We start from the raw sequence: 21,956 nt of genomic DNA on the forward strand, positions 1-21,956 counted from the left end.
AATTTAGTACAGATTTTACTGAAGGAGTATTGTTTTCATTAGTCAACTGCGAGCTGTATTACTACTAATTAGTACTGAGGCTGCTGCCCTCTAGTGTCGGGAGTTAATGGAGAAAATGATCTATGCTGGTGAAGAATAGGCAGGAAGGCAGTGAGATAGTGTTGCCAATCCTCATAGGATCTTTTACACCGAATCATTTAATGAGCAGTGTATCTTACCAAACAAAACAATGGAAATGGCCATATTTAATGCCTTAAAGAGTATGAAGACTATAATATGGTAAATGAAAAATACCATATATCTCTGATTCAAAGACATTTTAATGTCTACCTTGTTAGAAACCTCTTTAATGTAAGTAGTGGTTTTATGTTGTGTTTCTGCTTCAGAATTTTTTCACATCATTTCTCTCTGAAATATTTCATTATTTATATAAGTAAAAATGAGGAAAAAACCTAAATGTCCATGAATAAAGAAATGGTAACATAAACTGGAACACTCTGGAGTGAAAAGAATAGCATGGTTCTATATGTATTAAAAGGACCTCCAAGATATATAGATATAGAGATATAGATACATAGGTACATAAGTTTATATATTTTTTAAATTTTATTTTATCATAGTAAGAATACTTAACATGAGATGTACCCTCTTAACAGATTTTCCAGTATTCAATACAGTATGGTTAACTGTAGGTACAGTGCTGCATAGCATATCTCTAGAATGTATTCATCTGCAACTTTATGCCCCTTGCATAACAACTCTCCATTCCTCCTTCCCTCCCAGCATCTGGCAACCACCATTCCACTCTTTGATTCTATGAATTTGACTATTTTAGATACCTCATATAAGTGAAATCATGCAGTATTTGCCCCTCTGTGCAAGATATATGTGAAATAAGCAAGTTATAGAACAACATGTACAATATGATGCCATATATATAAAAAAAGAGTTAAAGCAAAACTGTATTTTACAGGTATGTAGATGTGTAGTAAAGGTCTGGAAGAATGTATTACAAACTGTAAGCAGCACCTCTAAAGATAGGGTCTGGGAATGAGAGTAATGGTCAACGATGTCTGTAGCTTTATCTGTGTTATTAGTATTTTTTAAATAAGAGAAATGTGTTAATATAATTCGTAATAATTAAAGTAAAATTTAAAATATAAACAAAAATTAAGTGGTCAACTGTCTGACATTGGCTTTTAAGGGCAATAGGAGTTCAAAGTCAGGAAGATTTTTTATAAGAGGTAGAATTTGAGCTGGGACTTGAAGGGTAAGTAGGATATGAATAGATAACAGATATGGGGGCAGAAAATTTAAAGTGGACACGGTAGAATAATAAAATGGAAAATGGCACTGATCAGGGAAATGAAACTGAGCAGGAAGCATGCAGAAACAATAAAGAGATTTCTTAAGTATAGCGTGTGTATTGTGCTATGGTGAGTAAGTATAGGTGAAGGAAAACTAGATTTTATGAGTGATCAGGTACCAGACACGGTACTTACTAGATACTTTCATGTAGAAAGTCTCTTAATTCTCCCAGATTGTTTGAGGTAGTTATTTCCATTTTTTTAAGCCTACACACAAACCCAGGCTCAGAGAAGTGTAGAGAGAGGGGGCTATTTGAATCCAAGAAGGTTTCAAACTCCTCTGCCCTTTGGGATCTGACCCCAACCTTTCTAATTTTTACATTTGATGTAATGAGAATTGAACTCTATTGCTGATTCTTGGCTGATTAATCTGGCTGCAGCATGTAATTAGGATGAGATGGAATGGAGTTGTGGAGGGGATCCTGGAAACTCTCATAGAAATGTAGATATAAAAGTTTTACATAAGGATGTTTGCTTTGTAAGAAAATCAGGAAAAAAAAGCCATGAAGACTTACTAGCAAATTGATCTCTATCTTCTTTTTAAAAAGACAGAAAATGATAGCTCCCATTCTGTTAAATCATATATTTTGCTAACTTTGAATCACATCTTTTAAAAGAAAGATATTAGAATTTAAATTCCCATGTCCACCTCTCTGATTCCATTCTCCTCCCTTCTTCCTTTCCTCAAAGTAACCAAAGCATATCTAGGAATACTAGGGTTTTGTTTGATTTTCTTGTTCAGTTAAAATATCATTTTGTTTTTCACTTAAATGAAGATAACTGTGGGAGGCTGGGTGTGGTGGCTCATGCCTGTAATCCCAGCATTTTGGGAGGCCAGGGCAGGAGGATTGCTTGAGCCCTGGAGTTTGAGACCAGCCTAGGCAAAGTAGGGAGACCTCGTCTCTACAAAAAGTAAATAAAATTAGCTGGGCATGGTGGCATATGCCTATAGTTCCAGCTACTTGGGAGGCTTAGGTGGGAGGCTGGCTTGAGCCCGGGAGGTTGAGGCTGCAGTGAGCTGTGATGGCACCACTGCACTCCAGCCTGGGTGACAGAGTGGGACCCTGCCTCAAAAAAAAAATTTTTTTTTTTTTTTTTTTTTTTTACAAATATTGCCAAATTGCATTACAGAGAGTGTGCACCAATGTATTCTTCTAACAGCAATATATAAAAGTGCCTGCTTTCTCAAATTCTTGACTCTACAATGCAGTATCAAATATTTGTCTTTGCCATTGTGAAAAATAAAAACCATATTTTATTTTAGCTTTAATTTCCATTTTTCTTATAAGTGAAGTTGTATATTTTCATATACTTAAAAGATACCTGTATTTCCTTTTCTATGAACTGTTTTCATTTCTTTTGCTAGCTTTTCTATCAAGTTATTAATTTTTTCTCCTGTTTTAATGCTAAAGAAATAAGCCTTTGATTGATTTATCGTGTATTACAAATGTTTTTTCTCAGTTTGTCTTTTGAATTTATATATGTAATTTTTATCATGTAGAACATAATTATAATTTTATTGACAGCATAGTATTTCACTTGGTAAATATATCATATTTAACCATTTCCTTTTTGCTGGATGTCTTATTCTGATTTTTAAAAACTATTTTGAATAATACTGAGAGCATCATTTTGCATATAACTTTTTCCCTTAGATTATTTCCGTAACATGTAAAGATGACATATACATATAGAGATATTTAACTTCTGAGAAATGCAGTCAGACCATAATTGTAGCCTAATTTCAGAAGAATATGAAAATTGGGCTTTATTGAAAAAGAAAAAGCATATTATTGTTTCCTTTCTTGGTAGTTTTCATGCTGATGGGCAGGGCTCTCCTGTTGGTAGTATTTTCACCATTCCAAAATATGCATGAAACATCAAGCTATGAATCTTTTATCTGGTATATGGGTATACGTTAAATTAAGCACAAAACTATGGAATCTCAGTTGACAGAAACCTAGATATTATCTTATTTAAGCTCCTACTCAGAATAAAAACATGTTCTGTAGTATCCCAAATAGGTAACTTCCATGCGAGAACATTTCTGGTATAGTGGAGTCTTGTCTTACTTAGGAGTTAGATTCCAAAGTCAATAAATAATGAAAATGGTATAAAATTTTAAAATCACCCTTGTAAACCCTTAAATTGTCCAAGAACTACAAGATACATGATTTCAAGTATCTATCCTTATATAGTAATATATGGGAATATGTTAACATATGTAGTAATGTGCCATATATAATAGAGCACATGCACAAAATACAATTTTAATATTTAGGAGGCAGGGCTAAATACATACAGTGGAGTACATGTAAGTTAAGCGTAATAAAGCCATACTATATAGTGCAGTGTTGTATGGTAGAAAGACTTCGACTTCTAGAAATGACAGATGAGGTAATTTGGACAATCTTCCTCCAACAACTGGAAAAAATAGATAAAATGTAGATTTAAAAATCTGTTTGAAGGTGTTATTTAATGTTAGTCAAGAGTTTCCAGTTCAAGATTTCGAAGAAGAAGGAAATTCTAGGCCACAGTCTAGAAGAAGACAGAAATTCAGAGAGCTGAGTTTAGTATTTAGGGCCACTTTTGCCCAGGGCACATTTACTGATCAGGATAGGCAGCTAAGAAGATTGGCAGTCTTTTTGTTGGTCTTGCTAGTATAGAGGGACAAAAATTGGAATCTGGGCCCTATCACGGGTGGAGACCCTGAGAACACTCTTTAGAAGTCCAAAGGGCTGCCCTGTGAATACTGGTGAACTCAAACACTCCTCGTACAGACTATATTCCAGTTTTGAGTCATTTGGATGGCTTGGAAATTGGATTAAAGTGAACTTAGATTGCTAGTGCTTTCAGATGCCTAAGAAAAGCAAAACAACAAACAAACAAACAACAACAACAAGTTTCCTGGAGGGAGGTAGCTTCATCTTAGGTTCCAAATTATTCGTACTAATAATATGTTAAATATAATACCTAATAATGTTACAAAAATAATATAAATATAATAGTACAGAGTCAAAGATAACCAGACATATAAGGAAGCAAGTCAACATAAACAAGAACCTGCAAAAACAACAGATAATGCAAACTGACCTGCAAGGGCTCCTATATTTATCAAATGTAGACTTTAAAATAACTAAGACTGTCAAGATCAAGAAGATAAAAAATATTAAAATTGAGCAGAGAGCAGAAGTAGGAGTAATCTCATAAGTTAAAAAAATTGGTGGAGAAATGAAAATAATACAAAAAAAGTAAATTTTTAAAAATAGAAATTCTGAAACGGCTGGGCACGGTGGCTCAAGCCTGTAATCCCAGCACTTTGGGAGGCCGAGACGGGCGGATCACGAGGTCAGGAGATCGAGACCATCCTGGCTAACACGGTGAAACCCCGTCTCTACTAAAAAATACAAAAAACTAGCCGGGCGAGGTGGCGGGCGCCTGTAGTCCCAGCTACTTGGGAGGCAGAGCTTGCAGTGAGCTGAGATCCGGCCACTGCGCTCCAGCCTGGGCGACAGTGAGACTCCGTCTCAAAAAACAAAACAAAACAAAACAAAATAGAAATTCTGAAACTGAAGAAAAACAATAACCAAAATTAAGAATTCAATGAACACATTTAACAACACTTTAGAGAGGAATCAGAGAGAGAATTAGCAAACTACAAGATAGGTCAGTGAAAAATATTCAGAACAAAGCATGGAATGACAAAAGGATTGGGGGGAAGTGGAGGAATAAAAGAGAGGCTATGAGACATAAGATGATACAGGAAAAGGTCTAACATGCTATTCATTGGAATTTCTTAAGGAGAGGAAAGAGATAGTTGCTATGAAATTTCCTAAAGTGATGAATGACATTAATCCACAGGTTAAGAGTTTGGTGTTACAAAGGAATATAAATCATTCTGTTACAAAGATATATGCACACATATGTTCATTGCAGCACTATTCACAATAACAAAGACATGGGATCAACCCAAATGCCCATCAGTGGTAGACTGGATAAAGAAAATGTAATATATATATCTCTCCATAGAATACTATGTATACATAAAAAGGATTGAGAGCATGTTCTTTGTAAGGACATGGATGGAGCTGGAAGCCATCATGCTAACTAGCAAACTAACACAGAAACAGAAAACCGAACACCGCATGTTCTCACTTACAAGTGAGAGCTGAAAAATGAGAACACATGGACACGGGGAGGGGAACAACACACACTGGGGCCTGTCGGGGATGCATGGGGAGGGAGAGCATCAGGATAAATAGCTAATGCATGTGGGACTTAATACCTAGGTGATGGGTTGATAGGTGCAGCAAACCACCATGGCACACATTTATCTATGTAACCTGCACATGTATCTGGAATATAAAATAAAGTAAAATTTTAAATAAATAAGAGTTTGGGGTTAATTTGTATTCTGTAAACTTTTCTCCTTGATTACATAAGTAATCCTTCCCTATGAAGATATAAGGAACAATCACATTTTTTTAGTTTTATTTTTCTATGCATTTATGTATATTTTACAAATTTGGAATTGTATTACACATATGGTTTATATACTTACCACCCTAATATATCTAAGTGTTTTTGCATATTAAAATTCTATTGTGATTTTTTAATACATAATGTACTATTACATCAGCCTTTTTATTTAACCAGTTTTCTATTAACATGTGGTTTGCTTACTTTTTTTATTATTATTAATATTACTTTAGTGAATATCCTTATGACGAAATCATAACGTGCATCCGTGATTATTTCCTCGGGATAAATTTCTAGAAGTAGAATTGCTAAAACAAAGACTATTTAATATTTAAGCTACTTAAAATATTGGCAAATTGTCATCTGAGATGTTGTATCGATTTATAGTCCCTCTAGCAGATTGTATTTTTTTAAAGACAGCTGCAACTATATGTCCCATTCCACATGCTCTTCTTACTGTGTGACTTTGGTACTCCTTAATTGAATGGTGGGATCTGTGTTCCCTCTGCTGGAACCTGGGTGGATCTTTGTAGCTGCCTAAAGAAATATAGTACAAAGCAGGTGCGGTGGCTCATGCCTGTAATCTCAGCACTTTGGGAGGTTGGAGTGGGAGTATTGCCTGAAGCTAGGAGTTCAAGCCCAGCCTCGGCAACATGGCAAGACCCCATCTCTTTAAAAAATTAAAAAGCCAGGCATAGTGGTGTATGCCTGTAGTCTCAGCTACTTGGGAGGCTGAGGTAGGAAGATTGCTTGAGACTGGGAGGTGGAGGCTGCAGTGAGACATGTTTTTCTCCACAGTACTCCAGCCTACATGACAGAGTGAGACTCTGCCTCAAAAAAATAAAAATAAAAATAATAAATACAGTGCAGTGGAAATTAACATGCCTTTCAGAGCTAGGCCATAAAAGGTAATATGACTTCCACTTGGCTTGCTTGCTCATGGGACACTTGCCTTTGGAACCCAACATTGCAAGGAAACCAAGGCCACAAGGAGTGGCCTCTGTAGGTGTGCCATTTGATGGCCTCCACTAGGCCCCAGCCTACAGTCAGCATCACTGCCAGATAGACAAGCCTACAGCAGTACACAGACAAGCCATCCTGGCTGTGCCACTTCTGAATTCCTAACCCATAGAAACTATGAAAGATAATTAATGATTATTGATTGAAACCATTAAGTTTAAAGTGGTTTTTTACTAAGCCATAGCAATAAATATACTCTCATTCCGCAGCACTGGGCTTATTCATTTTAAAAACTCTTAATCAATTTTTAGGTGAAAAAATGGTATCTTGTTTTAATTTTCATTTCCTTGGTTACTAGAGTTAATTTTCATTCCCTAGCACTGGGCTTACTCATTTTAAAAATTCTTAATAAGTTTTTCGGTGAAAAATGGTATCTTGTTTTAATTTTCATTTCCTAGGTTACTATTGGGGGCTGGAGGGGGGAGGGGAAGCAATGGTTAGTGTGCTGGGTATAGATATTATTTCAAACTCAGTAAGTCTAATACCGAACTCCATTATCTCTCTACTCCCAACTTGTTCCTCACCCACCTTGCTCCACAATCCAACTCCTACTAATCTTTCACTTTTCAGTTCAAGTATTACTTCCACTGGGTGCAGTGGCTGACACCTGTAATTCTGGCACTTTGGGGAGGCCAAGACAGGAGGATCACTTGAGCCCAGGAGGTCCAGGCTGCAGTGAGCTGATATGTCACCACTGTACTCCAGCCTGAGCAACAGAATGGACTCTGTCTCAAAAAAAAAAAAAAAAAAAAAGACAAAAACACAAACAAACAAAAAAAGTTTCAGTGAGCTGATGTGTCACCACTGTACTCCAGCCTGAGCAACAGAACAAGACTCTATCTCAAAAAAAAAAAAAGAAAAAAAGAGAAAAACACAAACAAGCAAAAAACCCTACAAGTATGCCAAAGTTTCAGTGGCTTACACAGTGTAAGTTTATTTCTTGTTGACTTTACAGCCCAGTGCTGGTCCATGAGGTAGGAGGTAAAGGAGGGGGATTTTGTTCCATGAAATCATTTATTCCATCTTGTTGCTACATACCCCTGTAGGTCCTTAGAGTCCTCTCTGTTTAATGGGTAAATGGGGAAAGAGGAATGGTGGGGGAGTAGGTCTGGGGCTAGGCATGGAAGTGGTGCACATCTCTTTCATATCCAGTGACCATAACTCTGTCACATGGTCTCATTTAGCTCCAAGGGAGGCTGGCCATGGTGCCCAGGGAAAAGAGTAGAACATGATTCTTGTTTTTTACAGGTGAAGATACTGGAGTTAAATTACCTGTTCAAGGTCATAAAGCTAGTAATAGATGTTACTGGAGCCCTTGAAGTTGGTATACTTAGTGCCTTCCATGATCACTTACTGACAAAACCTATAGAGTTTGAAAAGTTAATCTCAAAAATCATCACATATGCTTGGAATCTAAAGTCTAAGGAAAGGTGAAGTGACTTGTTCAGGATGATTTAGCTAAGCAATTGCTGACTCAAGATCAGGGCCAAACCTTCTAGAATTATTACTTCAGTGATCTTTCTCTCCTACAGTGGTCTACTGAGCACATTAGCCAATAATTGGATTCTTTGTTGGTCAAGAAAAGTATGATATGTCACAATATTTGTAGAAAGACAATAAACATTTGAAATATTTTATGTTGACTACCTTATATGAGAAATATTTTTTACTTAAAGCTTAACAGAGACAAGTTTGACTATGTAATTGAACAGTAAAATTGAGCTCATTGTATGTGCTTTGTTAAAATTACAGTTTTTTAAAAAAAATAGTTTTTTTGAAACAAAATAATTAACTTTTTTTAATCTTTCACACTAATTTGGTATATCTAATATTCTTAAATGATAATATTATATTTCAAGGATTATTTTCTACTTTGGGGGTACTTAGTACTTCATTTTGTGGATATGATTTTTGTGTTTATTAAGCAATTATTCAAATAAATCTCATTTTATATGATGAGTATATTTTGTATTCAAGTTTTTTGTCTAAGCCAAATTTATGTTAATTTCTACCAATTTTTTTAAGATAGGGAAATTAAATTTAGAATTACACAAAAATTATTTAAATAGGAAAGAATGATTAGTTTAGCGTGAATGTAGTTTGGACTTCATAAGGAAACATCTGATTTAGAAAACCTGTTCTGCTCCAAGACTCTAGACTCGGATCTTCAAATTGGCTTACCCTCAGAAGTGAATGTCAGCTGTGTTTACCTTTCAGATTTTCAGATTGCACTTTCCTATTTTCACTTCTGGTTAGAAATAAACTTTAAAATTTGTTTATCTTTCATTCACGATGGGGGGCAAAATAATAAATAAACAAAATAAAAATGTTTTTCTCTGTAGTTATATAAAACTGGTATTTATTATTTAGACATAAGTCTCTGCCAGTAACATTTAAAAATGTTATGTACAATTTTGCAACTTTAGATATATTTGAGTTATTAAGAGTCAATTTTGTATATTGGCTCCCCTTTAGATGTATAACAATATTAGAATTTGCGATTTTTTTTTTAGACAGAGTTTCACTCTTGTTATCCAGGCTGGAGTGCAAATAGCATGATCTCGGCTCACTGTAACCTCCGCCTCCCAGGTTCAAGTGATTCTCCTGCTTCACCCTCCTGAGTAGCTGGGATTATAGGTGCCCACCACCATGCCTGGCTAATTTTTTGTATTTTTAGTAGAGGCAAGGTTTCACCATGTTGGCCAGGCTGGTCTCAAACTCCTGACCTCAGGTGATCCATCCACCTCAGCCTCCCAAAGTGCTAGGATTACAAGCATAAGCCACCGTGCCCAGACTGAATTTGGGATTTTAAATATATATTATGTTCTTTTAGGTCTGTTCCAATCTTCTAAACAATGCGATTCATGTTTTTGAGTGTATTTAAGCTGTTAGGTTTTGTACTAGAATACTAATAGAGTAGATTCAAATTGTGTTAGAATTATTAAAATAGTAGGTTTATCAGATAAATAGGAAAAAAGATTTACAGGTAAACTCTTCAATATGGTTTGGCTGTTTTGTCCCCTGTAAATCACATGTTGAAATGTGACCTCCAGCGTTGGAGGTGGGTCCTGGTGGGAGGCGTTTGGGTCATTGGGGTGGTTCCCTCATGAATAGCTTGGTTCTCTGCTGGTGATAATAAGGAGTTGTCACTCTGTTAGTTCACATGAGAGGTGATTGTTGAAGAGCCTGGCAGCTCTCTTTTGTTCCCTCATTCACCATGTGATAAGCTGGCTATTCTTCCCTTCTGTTATGACTAAAAGCTTCCTGGGCCTCACCAGAAGTGGAGCAGATGCTGGTGCTATGCTTGTACAGCCTGCAGAACCGTGAGCCAAATAAACCTTATTTCTTTATAAATTACCCAGCCTCAAGTATTCCTTTATACCAATGCAGACAAGCTAACACACTTCTCATTGGCAAACTTGATTACATTTTTTACACTCTTTTATACACATTTATATTTATTATACATAAATAATATAGAAGTCCCTAGTTTTCTGAACCTATTCAGAAAACTTGGGCAAGTTCAAAATAATCCTTCATAAGTGAATGTTAGTACTTTCACTGGTCGGCAGGCAGAGTTGATGTGAATTTTGGTCTGGTGTGTAACCTTCTTCACATCTGTGAAAGTTTGTAAGAAGTTAATTTTTTTAAGTGATTTTAGAAAAATCAATTCTTTCATGTTTTCTTTGAATTTGGGCCTTATGGTTCTACAATATGGAAAAAAGAAAACTCCACAAGTATTACGTAAGAAGATACCTTCTTTTCTTCATTTCAGCCATGTAAAGTTGAAGCAAACCATAGGATTAGAACCTAAAGGAAAATTTTTGGTATACAGGTAAAATTCGAAAATAATGCATGGCTTTTTTCTATATTCTGCACCTTACTGACTTCATACTAAACAATTAGCTTTATTACTGATGAAGTACAGAGAAATGCTAGTAGTCACTAAAATCTTTTCGATTTTCTGCAGGATTACTTTTTTGGAGTACTAAAATTGTTAGGATTCTAAGATATGCTAGTTAAAAGCAAATTTATTTCAGATTGAATGCATTTACTTTCTAAATAATAAATTTTCATTTTGTGTAATAGGTCAGTGTGTATTTTTTTGTTGTTGTTGTTGAGACGAAGTCTTACTCTGTTGCCCAGGCTGGAGTGCAGTGGCGCGATCTCGGCTCACTAAATTGCCTCCCTGGTTCAAGTGATTCTCCTGCCTCAGCCTCCCAAGTAGCTGGGACTACAGGCACACACTACCATGCCCAGCTAATTTTTGTATTTTTAGTAGAGAGAATGTTTCGCCATGTTGGCCAGACTTGTCTTGAACTCCTGACCTCAGGTGATCTGCCCGCCTCGACCTCCCAAAGTGCTGAGATTACAGACGTGACCCAACGTGCCCAGCCTGGTGTGTATGTTTCTTGAAAGCAGGTCAGTCAAATAGCTTTCCTACTGTCTTCCTCCTCTTTTTTTTTTCTTGACTAGGCTTCTACCCCCAAGTAATCAATGAATTGTAAATAAGAGAGCACAGGTAGAAAGCAAACAATAATTTGCATTTGAGAGAACACCAATATATGTTTTATAGATTCAGATCTTATCAGTAGCTTTCTGTGAATGGGAAAAGGAGAGCAATTTGTGAGGTAAAAAATCATTCACATAGACATAGAGGTTTTTCTGAGCCATCATGAATACCTAACTAGTTTTTAACCATAAAAAAGTAATATATACATAAAATATCCAAACAGCATCATGGCTCTCCAATAAAAATAAGTCACTTGTCTACTTGAAACCCCATGCCTAATATCCCCTTCAGAGGTAATCACTATTTTTAGTCTCTTATATTTACATGGAATACTTCTAGATGATATATAAATATACACATACCTCTTTTTATATAAATGAAAACACTGTATATACTCTTCTGCTCTCCTTTTCATTTATTATACCTGAGTTCAACATGAAAATTTCATTTAAAAATAATTAGTTGGCTGGGCGTGGTGGCTCATGCCTATAATCCCACACTTTGGGAGGCTGAGGCGGGCGGATCACGAATTCAGGAGATGGAGACCATCCTGGCTAACACGGTGAAACCTCGTCTCTACTAAAAACACAAAAAATTAGCCGGGCGTGGTGGCGGACGCCTGTAGTCCCAGCTACTCGGGAGGCTGAGGCAGGAGAATGGCATGAACCCGGGAGGCAGCGGAGCTTGCAGCGAGCCGAGATCGTGCCACTGCACTCCAGCCTGGGCGACAGAGCGAGACTCTGTCTTAAATAATAATAATAATAATAAATTTATAATTCTTTAGAATCTTCATATATTATAGTTTATAAAATCGTAGTGATATAATGACTTTAGAAAAAAATACAAATGTAAGTTCATCTGAATGGAGAAAATGTGATATTATGGCTGCGTAGATAGCTTTTTAGGTTATATTTTTAAAAGTTTATAACATCAACATCTAATTTAATGTCTCACTGTTAAATAGTGGAGAAATCTGAGTGTAAAGTAGATTTCAAATGCCTGTTGTCATAATTATTTAGCTCTTTTTGCCATAAAAGTGTATTTGTTATATCTAGTATATCATGATTCTTTATTCATTTTCATTTTTCTCTAACTTACAAGCTTTTCAACAACCAGGAATTAGGTTAGTACTGCTTGTGAAGTCTGTAATTGGGAATGGAATTTTTAGGCCCTACTCTAGTAGCTGTGCAGTTAAACATTAGGAAGTATACTCAGTAACCAACAGCATTTATGTCTGGTGGATCATTTATATATATGTGTGTGTGTATACATATGTATATACACATACATATATGTATATGTGTATATACATATATACTCATTAGATATATATACATACACTATATATACATACTACATATATACATACTACATATATACACATATACACATACTGTATATATACACATATACTATATACACATATATACTATATATACATACAATATATATATACACACTATACCTGTAATAAAAAGAAACATCACTTTGCTTTGTAACTGGAATTAAATTGTTATCAGAAGCATTATTAACACCCCAACACAATTATTTTGTTTGTAGTGAGATGGCATAGGCTTTAGAGCCAGACCAGCTTAGGTTCCCAAACTGTCTAAATTTCCAGTACCAGCTCAGTGATACTAGGCTCCCTCTCTAAATCTTAGTTTCCTCCTCTATACAATGGTGATATTAATAATAATACTACCCATACAGGTGCTGCAGTGAACCTTCTTATATGAATAAATGTTATTGTTCATGTGAAGGTATTTTTGTGGACAGACATCTATGGGCCAAAAGGCATGTGCAATTTAAAATTTGATACTTGCTGTAAAACCACTGTAAAAAGACTATCCCAATTTACATTCCTACTAGCAGGGTATTACAGTGCTATGTACCCTCTAAACGTGAAGAGTCTATTCAATTTTTGCCATTCTTATGCCCATCTTTAAATGTTAGCCCTCTTCAAGTCTCTTTGACCTATGAAATCTAGTGGTATCTTAGAAATGATAGTATCCCAGATATTGTTATTCATATTTTTCCCTTAAGAGCTATTCATATTTTTATGTAAGTTATTTGTTAGTGTGTGCCATTTATGAAACAGAAGTTCCTTGAGTCTGGATTTTATATATATATATACACACACACATATATATTTATGTATGTATATAACTAATAGATGTTAAAGCATATATATATTTATATACGTATATAAATATATTTATATTTATATATTTATATATATAAAACTAATAGATGTTAAAGCATATATATATGTGTCTCGGCCTCCCAAAGTGCTGGGATTACAGGCGTGAGCCACCACGCCCAGCCGAAACTTGATATTCTTTTGTGAAGCACCATTTTCAGTGACAGGTATTCTTGAGATTTATGAAAATAAGTTAAAGTACATGACAATGAAATACAGAATCCCAAATATAGATGTTGGCATGCCCTGCCTCACAAACCATTTTTGGAATGAATTTGTATTCTCATTCTTAATTAAGTTCACACTTAACACATAAAATATTTTTATGGCCAACTTGTGCCATAGATAAATTGAATCGTTTTCTGTGATTTTTAAGCAGTAGAAAGGAATATCTGTTCATTTTGAATTGCAGAGGTCTAGGTAGGTAACTGGTAGGCATGTTTTGATGGTATTTATCCAGTAGTGTCTCTATTTCTCTTAAAACTTAATGTATTAGCCAGGTGTAGTGGCGCATGCCTGTAGTCCCAGCTACTCAAGAGGCTGAGGCTAGATCACTTGAGCCCAGGAGTTTGAGGTTACAGTGAACTATGATTGAAATCTAACATAGACTCTAACTTAATTGATGTCATTTTTTACTAAGAGGTTTATTTTGGATTCAAAGCTCTTAAATATCAAATTTTTTAAAAAACAACATTCTTTAATATGCTATACAAATGCTATAAAATTTAGAGATATGTAAATCACCCTCAACAGGCGCTTTCTCCTTTGGGGACTCAGTGAATGGCAGGTATTATTTTTTCATACGTACAAAGAAGTAGCACTGTGGAATTTATATTGAATGTTGAACCTTGTGATATATACATATTGACCCCTCCGAAGGGCTTAATATTAGGACTCTGCTTGGATTCCTGGTTAAGTTTTAATACTTCTTCTTTATAGAATCCCAAAACAAAAGAGCAGATTGAAAACCTGTTACGGAATGGGATGAACAAGGAGCTGCGAGATCGTCTTTGTTGCCGAATGACTTTTGGGACTGCAGGACTCCGTTCTGCCATGGGGGCAGGGTTTTGCTATATTAATGACCTTACAGTAATACAGTCAACACAGGTAAGTATTATCAAGTATCAAGAGTGTACTTTTGACCAGACATGGTGGCTCATGCCTGTAATCCCATCTCTTTGGGAGGCTGAGGCGGGCGGATCACGAGGTCAAGAGATCGAAATCATCCTGGCCAACATGGTGAAACCCCATCTCTACTAAAAATACAAAAATTAGCTGGGCATGGTGGTGCGTGCCTGTAGTCTCAGCTACTTGGGAGGCTGAGGCAGGAGAATTGCTTGAACCTGGGAGTCGGAGGTTGCAGTGAGCCGAGATTGCACCACTGCATTCCAGCCTGACGACAGAGCGAGACTCTGTCTCAAAAAAAAGTGTACTTTTTCTCAGTCTGTTTTTTTTTTTTAATTTATAAATTAGGTAGTGCCATTCTAAATGCACACACACACAAAGCTTTATTTCCCCTAAGTTACTCTTATATAAGTAAAAACTGTAAACTCAATTCTGACCTTTAGTCTTGCCCAAGATTTTAGAAGTCATTTATGTATCTTCATGGTCACAGACTGACTTTCTGATTAAGAGTTATTTTGGTTGCCATTGTCAACTTCTTAACAATGTTGCTTTGCATTTGAAACCAAGAAGTGTATATTAGCATATCCAATTAATACAAAGAAACAAACTTAGATAGAAGAAAATAACTACTCATTTTGGCATATGGCCATTTATAAAGGTTAACCAGAATTTGGAAAATTTAGTTGAAAATATTTTCCTTTATCACATATCCTTTATGTGGGTTTCTATATCCACATGAGAGTTAATACAGTTGTGTAATATGATACAATTTGTTTTACTTCTCTCCATTGTTATGCAGCTCACTCTAGAAACAAATTGCTTCTCTTTGCAAGTGAATCATCCTGTTTCAAATAACGATACTTTTGAGGCCAATAATGTATTTAGCTTATACTAAAAATAGTTCTGGGCTAGAGAATTATTCAGTAGACATAATTCTAATTGATACTCCCAAACAGCAAATCATCTTTAGCCTTATTCTGAGAGAATTCTCTAAAGCCAAGGCCTAATGCAGAGGTAGGAGAGAAGGAATGACAGGATGGTTGGATAGGTAGGATACCTGCCCCTTCCTCACCCACCCCTCCCCCTATTCCTCAACCAGAGATGCTTTAGTTCATTATTTTCTTACACATTTAGTCTTTTCATATGCTTTCATTCTAAGTGAAGATTTCTTGACTTTACAAAAAGGGGTAGGGGAGGTGTTTGAAAAGCAATTTCTACAGAAGTGCACATTTTCACTGGAGTTGGGATTCCATTGTGTGAAGTGGAAAAGCCGGATGGAATCTGATTCTTAAGCCCTAGCCCTTTTCAGACTCTATTAGATTGGTGCAAAAGTAATTGAGGTTTTGGTCATTTTTTTAATGGCAAAAACTACAATTACTTTTCCACCAACCTAAAAATATAGGGAAATAAGATGCATTCTGATAGCAGAGATTAATATGAGGGTCTGTGAGGTTTTAGGATAGTATCATCATTAGAAATAAGTTGTTGAATCTAGCTAATATACTAAGCATGCACTCACTCATAGCTTATAGGTTGGGAAAATTAATTGTACTTGAGAAACTCAGGCACCAGAAGTCACTGTGGCTTTGTTTGGTGCTACCACATACTTATTTAGCAGTGCCTGCCATATAATAGGTCTTCAATAAATCAGTATAACTTAGTTTGGCCTTAGGCAAGACATTACATGGAGCTTTAATCTTATTGTCTCCTCTTCTTAAAAGACATATTGAAAGAGACCAAATTAGAAATGGTGTCTGCATTGCTTTCTTTTCAGGGTGTTAGGATTAAATGTCCCATCTTTTATGTGGAACTCATTTTAAAGGACTGTAATAATATAAAATGTTAAAATGTTATTTTTAGATATTAAAGTATTTATTAAACTTAACAAATCATTTGTAAGGTAGTTAAATGGTTTTAGTTTGTCATTGTGATGTTTTCAATATGAAATACTTTATTTCATTTTTTTGTCATCCATGACTGCACGTTTTTCTAGTCTATGGTATTACTTTTCTGTGAGATTTTAAAACCAAAGAATTACAAATGGGATCAACCATCATAAGAAATGTTCTAGTGAAGAACTGTGTTGCTGATTAAAAATGTTTGCATCATAAATAGGTCAAATCTTTTGGTTAACTTCAATCATATGATCTAGCAAGGACTTAAGACAATTAAAATTCTGTTCTCTAGAGCCTTCAGACAAGAAACAATTTATGTTGGCTCTTCTAATCTTTTTTTTTGTTTTTTAGCTTATTGATGCTCATGTTTCTTCTGCTTTTCCTAATGTTTTACTTATTGTATTGGATTTAGTGGTTATTAAATCGGTACTTCCATGGTATTAAATGTGTCTGAAAATCCAGGATATGTTTGTCATCTTACATTTCTGGATTGAACAGTATTGCTCCCACACTGGTAAGCACGGGCATAAAGGCAGAAGCCACTTCCCTAGCAGCCAGTCAGCTGCACAGCAAACATAAAAATAAGAGATTCTGAGTCATATGAAATGCAAGCATCCATTAGGACTAATCTTTTGTGTTTATTTGCTTCAGGGGATGTACAAATACCTTGAGAGATGTTTCTCAGACTTCAAGCAGAGAGGCTTTGTGGTTGGGTATGACACTCGGGGTCAAGTAACTAGCAGCTGCAGCAGCCAGAGGTACAGAGTTAATTGTTTCAAAGATTAAGTTGAAATAGAATAAAACATATTAAAAAATTTTTTGTCCAGTAGTAGGATTTCCGAAACAGTAGACTGTCAGATAGAAATGTGATCACATGCTAATATTTACTTTAGAGCTGAAATAGAATAAAAAGTGTTTCAAAGAAAAGCTTTAGATTTTACAGAAAGAAGTAAAAATTTAAAATATTTAGAGTTCATATTTAGAATGACATCATAGCTTATAACTTTAGTATTTTGGCAAAGGCACTGGGTAGTAGTAATTATGTAGCTTATATTCTCATTATATGCCTATTAGATTAGTCTTAGGGTGTTTTTTCGGGGTAATAATGCATATTGAGTTTATCAAAGTCTCATATCACTTTTTCCATTCTTTTTGCCTTTTACAGATTTTATTTCTTAGTAAAAGAGCCATCAAAAGATGAATGAGGGAAAAAGAGGAAATCGAAATGTCAATTCTATTAGTTGTTAAACTCTTTTTTTAAAAAAAATCTTATTTATTTAAAATTTTCCAATTAGGGCATGAAGTTTAAACAATCAGTTATTATAAGAATAGGATATATTAGGCTACTATTTATTCAGACTAATTATAATATGAAACATCTATGTGGAAGGTTGGTTTTTAAAAAGTATGGTAGGCAAAGGACTAAATGAAATCTCCCTTTTTTTAGGCTTGCTAAACTCACTGCTGCAGTCTTGCTGGCCAAAGATGTTCCTGTGTACCTTTTCTCAAGATATGTTCCTACACCTTTTGTAGTAAGTGTGTTGTGTAGGTGATCATATAGCTTGCTGCTCTTGAAAATATTTCTTAAATCAACTAGGATTCAAATCTTTTTTGTGCATGTAGTTCTGTGTTGAGTAATATAAGGGACCAATGGAAGAAAAACAAATTTTGCTTTGAGTTTATTTTCATTCAACAGACATTTGTTCAACCTAGCTGAGAACTTGATCTATAAACGCTGACAAGTCTACAGTTATAGTGGAATATTTTAATATCTTCTTTCAGAAATTGATTCATTGGGCAGACAAAAATGATGAAGGATAGATTTGAACACATTGTTAGCTGACTTGATCTGGGGGTGTGTGTGTATGTGTGTAAAAATTCTCTATTGTATGATGATAGGATTTACATTATTATTAAGCAGAATCACAGTCTCAGCAAATGCCAAAGAGCTGCTTATCAAGCCATATACCTGGACCCCAATGCAATAAAATCAGAAATAAAAAAGCCCATAAATCCTCCCATGTTTGGAATTTTAAAAACACATTCATAAACTATTCATGGATTAAGGAAGATAACATAATGCAGATTAGAAATGACAGGCAGTCCTTGCTTTGCACAGAGTGTGGGGGCTATAAAGACAGTTGTATAAGCCAAAACCATGCCAAGTGATCTTTTCTTTTTTTTTTTTTTTGTTATACTTTAAGTTCTAGGGTACATGTGCACAACGTGTAGGTTTGTTACATATGTATACATGTGCCATGTTGGTTTATCGCGGCACTATTCACAATAGCAAAGACTTGGAACCAACCCAAATGTCCATCAATGATAGACTGGATTAAGAAAATGCCAGATGATCTTAATCATCAATGAGAAAAATTATGACTGTTCCATGACCTTTAACTTTTTTTTTTTTTTTTTTTTTTTTTTTGCCACAACATTAAAAACACTCTTACTCTTGGGTAAAAATGTATAAGGAAAAAGAAAAAACAATGGTAAAACTAATGTTTATTTAGTACATTGTAATTTAAAACATTAAGAAACATTGATAACTAAAGTACTTTATTTCTTTGTAAAAAGAACTTATCAGGAGGCTGGGGGTGATGGCTCATGCCTGTAATCCCAGCACTTTGGAAGGCCAAGGCAGGTGGATCACCTGAGGTCAGGAGTTTCAGACCAGCCTGACCAACACAGTGGAACACGATCTCTACTAAAAATACAAAAATTAGCCAGGCATGGTGGCGCATGCCTGTAATCCCAGCTACTCAGGAGGCTGAGAGAGGCGAGAATTGCCCGAACCTGAGGGCAGGAGTTTGCAGTGAGCTGAGATCGTGCCACTGAACTCCAGCCTGGACAACAGAGCAAGACTCCGTCTCAATCAATCAATAAATAAAACTTATCAGGAGATAAACAGAGCTTGCTTCTTTTTTTTTTTTTTTTTTTTTTTTGAGGCGGGTCTTGCTCCTGTGCACCCAGGCTGGAGTGCAGTGGCACAATCTCGGCTCACTGCAACCTCCCGCCCAGGTTCGGCTGTTCTCCTGCCTCAGCCTCCCAAGTAGCCGGGACTACAGGCGCCCGCCACCACGCCCGGCTAGTTTTTTGTATTTTTTTTTTTTAGTAGAGACGGGGTTTCACGGTGTTAGCCAGGATGGTCTCGATCTCCTGACCTTGTGATCCGCCCGCCTCGGCCTCCCAAAGTGCTGGGATTACAGGCTTGAGCCACCGCGCCCGGCCTAGAGCTTGCTTCTTGTGATTATAACTTACTTATATTACAAGCAAGCATCTTGATCTGTGCCTTGGCAAATTGTTAATATACCTTTCTGAGTTTGGATACACGTCCAGCATCTTATCCTTTGTTAATTTCAATCTTGTGAAATATCTCGGGGAGTTCCTTTAATGTGAAGGTTTCTTTGTTGGTGTCACTTCTTCTGGGACATCTTCATCCTTCTCATCACAGCCTCGTTCCTCATTTAATCCATGTGTTCCCCTTCACTACACTTCCCTGGTAGTATGTCTAAAGTCTCTTGAATGGCAGCAGTGTCAGCATTCCCACTTATTTTTTCTATAACTTCATTTATGTTCAATTCAAATTTCCCTCTATTATTACTCCTTTTTGTTTATTTGCTGCACTTTCACCTTTGTTGGCTAATTCCTACTTTCCATTATCCATTTTTGTATACTGTCATATGGGTCTATTACTGGGAGAAAAGGAGGCAATAGAGCCACATGTTTTGCAGTTTGTGTGAGCGCTAAAAAACAGATGCTCAGTGACCAATCACTGACACCCTTTTAAAGAGTGACATGATTGATCACTCATCATGATGTGGCTCTGTTATAAATGTAGGGATGTGTGGACTGAAGAGCTAGAAGCCAAGTGTGTACTTGATGCAGTTATGGTTAATATTACCGTGGTAAATGAAATTTGAACATGTTGTTGGGAGACTGGAGCTATTTAACAAAAGCATAATATCAGTAATTCATGTATAGGAACTGAGCAAAGCAAGGGCTGCCTGTAGGTATTTAAAAGTGAGCAATAATGAAAACAATACATAGTAAAAATGATGGGTTTTAACTAAAGCCCTACTTAGAGGGAAATGTATAGCCTTAATGAATATATAAGGAAAAAAAAGATTTTAAAATAATGAGTTGGTTTTCGCTTAACATGTTTGTGCTAAAACAGAAGAAATCCAAAAAAGTAAAAGGAAGGAAATCTTATAATAAAGGTATAAGGAAAAATCAAGTAAATAGAAAATAAAGAGAGTATTAACAAAAGCAATATCATACTATAATGCTTTTCCTGTCATTTAATCAAAGTTATTCTCATGTCAAATGTGTAAATAGCTAGGAAGCAAAATGGAACTATGGTGTTATTTATTTTTCAGCCATATGCAGTTCAGAAGCTCAAAGCAGTTGCAGGTGTGATGATTACTGCCTCTCACAACCGCAAGGAAGACAATGGATACAAGGTAAACCTTGGACTCCTGACCTTTGTTTATCTTATAGGTCATCTTTTTTATTCACATAATATGTGCTGAGTATGTTTTCTATACTGGAGAGCAGAGCTAGACGTTGGGAACAAAAAGTTAAAAACACTGAGGCTGGTCCTCAAAGAATGTGTATCCCTAATGGCATTTATTACTTCTCAATGTGTACGATTACAAAAATCTCTTCTTTAGTTCTTTTATTTCTAATTGTCCTTGATTTCTCTATCCCTTCCTAAATGCATCCTCTCTACCATTTCATAAAGTCACATTGCAGCAAGAACTTGAAAAATGAGTGGGAGTTTTCAACAACAGAGCCAGAGGAATGGTACCTTATCCTCACTCTCCTCTCCCTCTGACTTTCTGCTGGAGCTCCTTGTTGGCCACAGGATTCCACTTGATAGGTCAGCCTCTGTGGCAGAAAGCAGAGTGGAGAAGGGTGAAAAGTGGCTCTGGAGGGGAAACAGAAGAATGCAGCACAGTATTGAACCACCGTTTGGGGCTTCTGAGTGGGTGATAAGCCTGCGTTCCTATAGGTAGTTGGATATATAGACTTGTAGCTCAGGGGAGAAATCTGGACTTAAGTTATAGAGTTTTGGGTCACCACACATGTTAGAGCAAAATTAGCACTTGCTATGTTGGAGGAGCTAGAGAACAGAGGGGAGCAGCGGTATGACTGGAATGCAGTGAGCACAGGAAGGGAAGGAATGAAGAAACAAGCAGGAGGCAGATTATGCAGACTTATAAGCTCCAAGGCAAGGGGGTTGGGTTTTATCAAAAGAATAAGAAGCCACTGAAGAACTTTAAGCAGGAAAGTTTATGTTCTAAGGGATCATCTGTCTGCTTCGTGGAGGATGGATTGCAGGGAGAACAATGGAA

At 36.0% G+C, this 21,956-nt stretch overlaps 1 protein-coding gene across 3 annotated transcripts in view; it reads left to right on the forward strand.

Moving 5' to 3' along the window:
* The window catches only part of PGM2L1 (phosphoglucomutase 2 like 1), a 54,091-nt gene that overhangs the window by 8,597 nt on the left and 23,538 nt on the right, over positions 1 to 21,956 (forward strand). The window contains exons 2-5 of one of the 3 annotated variants that reach the window (XM_003910405.3): positions 14,519 to 14,686; positions 17,251 to 17,357; positions 18,047 to 18,131; positions 20,979 to 21,062. In XM_003910405.3, the coding sequence (XP_003910454.1) occupies positions 14,519 to 14,686; positions 17,251 to 17,357; positions 18,047 to 18,131; positions 20,979 to 21,062 (444 nt within the window). The remainder of the gene's footprint in view (positions 1 to 14,518; positions 14,687 to 17,250; positions 17,358 to 18,046; positions 18,132 to 20,978; positions 21,063 to 21,956) is intronic. The other 2 variants (XM_009186925.2, XM_021926309.2) reach the window with 2 other exon arrangements.

This window comes from Papio anubis, chromosome 12 (assembly GCF_008728515.1).
Source record: "Papio anubis isolate 15944 chromosome 12, Panubis1.0, whole genome shotgun sequence".
Lineage (NCBI taxonomy): Eukaryota > Metazoa > Chordata > Mammalia > Primates > Cercopithecidae > Papio > Papio anubis.